The sequence below is a fragment of the Pterocles gutturalis genome, unplaced genomic scaffold (assembly GCF_000699245.1).
Source record: "Pterocles gutturalis isolate BGI_N339 unplaced genomic scaffold, ASM69924v1 scaffold30667, whole genome shotgun sequence".
Lineage (NCBI taxonomy): Eukaryota > Metazoa > Chordata > Aves > Pterocliformes > Pteroclidae > Pterocles > Pterocles gutturalis.
In genome coordinates this window covers 67549-74317 of record NW_010114057.1, presented here as the reverse complement: position 1 = coordinate 74317, position 6769 = coordinate 67549, and the positions used below count along the sequence as shown (strand labels likewise).

The following is a 6769-nucleotide window of genomic DNA, read 5'->3' as shown; positions in this document are numbered from 1 at the left end:
CATTCATTTTGTTGCTTGTAATAAAAAAGTTGACTTTAAGAACCTTCCTCCTCAACAAACAACATTATTTTGAAACCAGTCACTGTAGCTGTTATTTACATGGGATGGAACATAGCTAAATCAGAGAGTAGTAAGCAGATCTGGTTGTTCTGGGACATACATCTGAATGCATAGATGTACTGCCTGATTTGTTGAACAGCACAGTCATTGTACCACTGCAGGATGGAATGAATACAGGTGTTTCAAGACTGCTTTCTCTGATATTACAAAAGACAACCTAAGGTCCACAACACAGTCATTGAGCTACTCCTAACATCACACATTTCTTTGCCATTTGCTCCGATGCACAACCTTTAGGGTTCACTAAACAGTTAACAGGTAGAGGGGACAGTTCCTACACAAAATACTCATTTTGGTTTGGTCAGGAAAGGAGAGGAAAGGGGAAAATGTTCTTATTTTTTGTGTGTGTGTTTCCCTTTGGCTCTGTCACCTTCCCAGATGGAGAACATGGGCCAGCTACAGAGGGCTGTGGCAGCCAGCTCGCACTCAGCCACACACGCAAGCACACGATGGGTCCTCGGCACCGGAATTCCTCTCTTGTCACTTGGTCCCACACGTGTTGATGTTCTTCCCATCGGCAGCATCCTCCACCAGTGAGATGTGGTAATCGGTTGAAAGCGTGAGGTGGGAGATGCAGCCCACCAGGCCCCGCATGTACTGCCTGTTCGTGTGCAGGGCGATTTCCTTCATGCCACCTGGGGGAAAGGCAATGATGAGAAGCTCTTCATGGACACAGGTGTCTGCTCCTTCTTGGGAGACTGCACACCCAGAAACCCCACTATCCTTCCTAGCGCACCTCAGAGGTGCCCCGTGTTTTTTTAAATACAGCTTTTAAGCACTTGAAAGTACAGAAGGGATAAGCAGCAGATAATAAAGTAGGATGCTGATCATTTATTGCAGAAATTGTAGCATCAGTAAGAAGTGAATAAGCTTGTGCCAAGATTCCCACTGAGGTGTGGGATTTGCAGCTGCCACTTGCTGTTTCTCTACGTACCTGCTGGGGCTACCACAGTGCACCCTACGGTGCTGGTGCCTTCTCATACCAGTCCCCACCATCCCATGTGGAGAGGCCTCCCCACAAAAACCAGGCTGTGGACAACCAGAGGCTGCTATGTGAAGCCTTTACCTTGAGATGGACAGAACCAGGATGCCCTGCCTTGCAGCTGACATAGCAAACACAAAAATGCATCTGGGTCCTGAATGTGAGCACTCACCTACATAAAGTTCTCCATTGATGTTCAACTGCCTCATCTTCCCAGGGGATTTACCGGTCCTGGCACCATAATCGTCTACAGTCACTTTTCCAGACTGTCCATCCCTGAAAACAAAAACCAAACTGCCCTCATGCACCCAGCCTACAACCAGGCAGGAGGAGGAGCAGCAGCATCTCCCCCTTGCCAGGGGACCAGGTGGACTCAGTGCTTGGCAGGGTTCACAGGAAAGGCTTGGGACTGATGTCGCGAAGCCTCACAGACAGCAGTGTGCTACAGCAATCCAGACCCTTCAGGGCGCTTTTTTTCCCCCAGGGACTAAGATGTCAGAGACCTGCAAAGGGTGTCGGATGCATTTTCGGAGGAGAAAAAAACTGGGAAAGAACTAAATTGCACAGCTGAGGGAGAGGGGAGGATGGACAGGTTCTGATGTGTCTAAAAATCAGATGTAATAGAACAAGTAAACAGCAGAAGCTTCAACAGAAGGGAAGAAATAGGCGAGCTAGAGTAAAACATACTTTTAAGCAGTTTTGCTTCTTACTAGAGCTTTTAGACCACTTCCATTTTATACATGGTCAATAACCACATTGACAGAAGAGTGACTTGCTGGGCTCCTATTCTCACTGAATTTGGTAACAAGTTGTGCTAATCTCAGCCTGCAATCTCCCGGGAACCAACATCTCATGAAGAGGGGGATGTGTGCTTTCCCTGCTGGGCACTCTTGTGTCCCATGAGGTAATGAGTTATAAATATGAGTTATATATACACAGCAAGATGTCTGCACCTCCTCCAAATAGAAAAAGTAGGCATACACTGTCCGTGCTCCAGTGCTTGTGCCAGCCCGCAAAATGCTCCCTAGAGAATTTCAAAATGCAGACATTAAAGAAAAATACTCTTAACCCAAATGGTATGGGTTTAATAGAATGTCTATCACAGCCCCAGAATAGCCCTGTGTGACTTTGGCAGCCTGCCTTGAGCTGTGCTGAGTTGGCACTGTCACCTCTAATACAATAATCTTTGTGTACATTGTCCTGAAACAGCCAAGTTGCTAACAGTTCAACTCCTAAGCAATGTGAGAGTGTGGACCTGCAGTGATTCACAGCCGATCAGCATCCAGACAGCAGCCAGCACCTTTAATGGCAGAGTGGCTCTAAAACGCCTTCCACATGAAGTGTGACCACTTACCGAACAGCCTTGACTCTGTGCCACCGGCCATCACTGAAAGAGCCATTCACCATGATGGAAGCAATGCCGCTGCCCAAATTGTAGCTACAATTAAAAAAAATAAATTAAAATGCTACTGCCTCCCTTGCAAAGACAAGCTGCCTGACAAATTGTTCACATGTCCTCACTCTGTGCCTCACCTGCTCAGCCCCCAGAGCTCCCCTCATGGTTCGGATTCTGTGGGAACTGCTAGAGTCCTTTGGAAGCCCAACAGCAATGTACTTATTTTGCAAAGTCAGGCTCATGGAGCGACAGGCAAAACTCCTGCCTGCCCAGGTCTGAGTGGGTACCAACACCACCACCCCATGAGAGCAAGAAGGGGGCCTCTGCATGGCAGTTCCTCCCCGATACATGAGATTAGGAAGGAGTGGGAGGTTGCAAACACAGTTAATAAATAAATTATTCCAAGAGCAAATAAGCATGTGACCTGTAACAGATCTACAAATCATCTGAATTATAGGGAAGGTTGAGACCTGTGATGTCAGAAAGGATGAAGCCTAATAAATAAGCGCAGAGATAATCATGAAGTTCCCTGCTTCAGTTGCAGTTCTGATTATTTCTTTGTGATTGTTCCTACTAAAATTACTCAGCAGACATGATGTCCCCATCATGTTTACATTTCAGGCACCTTAATTTCTGGGTCCCAGAAATTGGGGCCAACCTTCATGAAGGGGAAGTAGATGCTACAACACAGCAAGCTATTGGGTGCTCAGCTGCCTGAATAAGCAGGATGAATTAGCCTGAGACAGCCTCTGTTGGCCTTCAGCCTTACCAAGCTAGGGAGATTAAAGACAACACCATCATGTCTTAAAAGAAGGCTGGACCTGGAATCAAGATCATGGCCAGGGTCAGGTACTTGAGAACAGCACATTAAGTCATGAGCTGCCCAGAGCAAAATGACTGTCCTAAACTTGACTCCTCCCAGAGGTTTAAGAGAGTCCCCAACAAACATCTCCGTCTACCCAGGATGCAGATACCAGTCTAGGTCAAGAGCTACCGAAGGATTTGGGTGTTCATGATTGTACCTATGTGTTAGACCTCTGGTTACAAAAATAAGATTCATATCCCTAGTGAGTGGGGATCCCCTACAGCAGTGATATAACCTTCTACAGAAGGAGGAAGCAATAGAAAGGATTTACTGCAGCAATTACACTGTGCAGAGAACCTAATCTGCTAGGCCATAGAAAATGGGAAAGAAAAGGTTATGTTTTGAATTTCAAACTGGACCAGAATACATATATCTAATTTTAGGCTGCAGGAAAATAATTCTGACCAATTCACAGCCCTGATATTTTCCTGACCTCACATCTCGAAAGGTGGAAGAGTAGTATGAGGATCACTCATGCTGAAAAATGTGATTTTTTTTTTCTGTATTTGTCCCCACACCATCTTTGCTGCTCCCTTTCAGTATGTAGTGATTGTTTATGAGAATTTTAATTTGGGATCTTAATTTTTCACCTTTCTAAATGCAAGTGGAAGGCACAGATATTTCAATAAAATTCAGCTGTTTTGGTCTAAAACCTTTGTGTATCTTCATATCTGGAGGACAGCAACAGCCCCCTAGAAAACAGACAGAATAGACCGGCCAATTACTCCCCAGCATCTTGGAAAGACAGGCTCTCCCAAAGACATTTAAAAAATGCACCATTTCTGCAGAGTCAGTTCCTTGTTTATAAAACAATGAGGGAAAAAAAGAGTTTTTGCAAAGTTAGCCACAGAAAAACACATTAAAAAAAAGCTCAAAATAAATTAATTTAAATAGAAATGTGCAACTTGTCTATGCATCCATGGCAGCAAACGGCAACCAGATAAGTCAAGTAAAAGTTAGCTTCAAATTAGCTTCAATGATTAACAAAATCCTTGTCATTTAATCAACAGTGTCTCACAACAATCGATAATAATGATGCCATTTGTAGTTTGCTGTTTCAATATTTGTCTTATGCAACCTAAAAGGGGATCATGAGGAAAGACAGGGCCTTCAAAAGATAGGAGTCCCAAAAAAGCACCATGCGAAAAGTTGCACAGAGTCTGCCTGAGCATCTACAAGGGAGAAAGTGAACCTGGAGAGAGAATATGAGTTCAGCCCCACATTTCCCAATGCTTCCTAATCTCAGCTTTTTGACAGTAATATTATTTGTTTCTGAAATAAGTGGTTCCATGGATGGTGGCAGTAACAAAGCCTAGTGACAGCTGGGTTTGTGTCACAGGGCTAGATATTTGGAGGTTTGGGAAGGCGTGAGCCCTGCTCCGATATGCACCCTCTGGTGAGGAGTGAGCCCACCGTGGTCACAGGCATCAGCAGCGTCTTTCCTTGAGCCCTTCTCTCTCTGCAAACCCACCACCTGCTCTGCTTAGCTGAGACGGCAAGTGCTTCAAGAGGCATGAGTACTGACAGTACTCGTAACCACATAAGGTGACTTTTAGAAAATACATTAAAAAACTGATATTTTACAAACTGTGAGGGAGGGAGGGAAGGAGGGAGTGGGAATGATGCAAAGCTTGAATCACGTTACCTCTTCAGCTCACATCCTTTCCCAGACTACAGTGGGACCCATCACTGAACAAAAGCCTTGAGGATGTAATTGCCTCACACTATACCCAAGGACAAGTGCACTGGATGTGTTGTGGCAACTCTTTCGAGCCCTGAGTGTACTGCGTGCAACACAAATAAGGGAGAAAGTTTACCTGAATATTAACGCTCCTTCTTGAAGGCCGAGAGAAATGAAATCACTGTTAGGCCGCATGGGACTGTCTCCCCTCCATATCAAGAGACCTTCCTTCATTGTGGTTTTAAACCTCATGAACACATTCGTTCTTGATCCTGTTACCCTGTTTAATGTAGAAGAAGGAAATAATAGTAAAATATTGAACTGGGACAGTCTTGTTTAAAAAAAAAACATAAAAGATAATGAAGTATTTCTTCTCCGCTGGTCTTGCAGGTTACTGTCTTGCAACTCGCCTACACGCTGATGTGTGAGGGACTCTGGCTCACATCCCCATTTCCAGCATTTTGGAGCGGAGGAATTGAATTTCTCCCTCCAGAATCCCCAACATAACAGTTACTTGGTTACTCCACACAAATAAGAGAAAATCATTTTTCTCCCCAAGCCTACTATGAAATCCAGTCCAACAAGCTGATTTTGAGAACATCCAGTAGATATGGTGCCCTCAGAAGCCAGTGGAAGGAGCATACAAAGGGGAAATCAGAAAGTCCTGCTAGGTGAGAGGTCCTGAGTTGCAGGTGAGGACATTTGTGAAGCCTCCCCAAGCAAGTGGATGAAATACAGACAGGTGGAGGAATTTGTCGAACCAACCCACAGTTTCCTGGAATTTGGGCATCTCCTAAGGTACAGATCAGCAAAAAAGAAGTTTGAGCACCTAAGCTTTAGGCTAAAGCAGGGGTTAAAATCCTAGTCTCTTTACAGATACAGGCTCTGTATGTCCGTTCTTTCCTCTCAGAAAGCACAAACCAGTCCTTTGCCATGCGAGACATATGCCGTGCGTGCCATTTCGCTACGGGCTGCAAGATGCTCCAATATTATAAAAAACTGAGCCATAAGCATATATATAGACATTTTTTTCCTTGCAATTTAGAAATATGGCAAATACAGCTTTAAACACTTAAATATACAACATCCTGCCACATGAGGCTCCTAGAATTATAATGGTTAACAACCAGAATACTCATGTACATAGGAAATACATTACCTTTTCAGGATATCTGGATTATCATATGTGAGGTAACTACGACCAATAAATTGTGGGACTTCAATTGCTTCTGTAATGGCTGAAAAGTAAATAAAAAACCAGTGTCAGCTGACAGGGAAATGGAAGTTATAAAAAGAGACAAGACTGTTTTATTGACTTATTTCTGCATTGGCAGGTACTTGCCAGTGGCACAGTGAGCTGAACTCACACTGGTTTGTAAAAAGGCACCGCCAGTTAGTACCTAAATGCAGGGGAAGCAGTTGAGGTAGTTTAAACTGCTGATAGTGCCCCTACTTACAGCCTTCATGTCATGGGCCTAATGTATTGTCTCCCAGTAAATGTTAGCAGAGAAAAATATGAATTATTGGGAAAACATTGCAAATCTTACTTTTATTCCATTTCCACATTCCCTGACTCTCCGTGTGGTTCAAGTCACACTCCTGCCAAAGGTTATGCACTAACCACCCTCTCTCCTTAGTCTAAGAAGTCCCTCCCCAGCTCCTAATGGAGCACCATGTGCAGAGCACGTGCTGGGACCTCTCACCCCTGCAAACCGAGACCAGGAG

General features: G+C 44.5%; 1 protein-coding gene across 1 annotated transcript in view; it reads right to left on the bottom strand.

Annotated features, from left to right (window-relative positions):
- Positions 1-600: 600 nt before the first annotated feature.
- The window catches only part of EGFLAM (EGF-like, fibronectin type III and laminin G domains), a 56232-nt gene continuing 50063 nt past the window's right edge, over positions 601-6769 (bottom strand). Inside the window, exons 20-24 of the mRNA XM_010074723.1 lie at positions 6204-6282; positions 5181-5324; positions 2457-2540; positions 1275-1378; positions 601-755 (exon numbers count right to left, since the gene is read on the bottom strand). Of these exons, the coding sequence (XP_010073025.1) occupies positions 601-755; positions 1275-1378; positions 2457-2540; positions 5181-5324; positions 6204-6282 (566 nt within the window). The remainder of the gene's footprint in view (positions 756-1274; positions 1379-2456; positions 2541-5180; positions 5325-6203; positions 6283-6769) is intronic.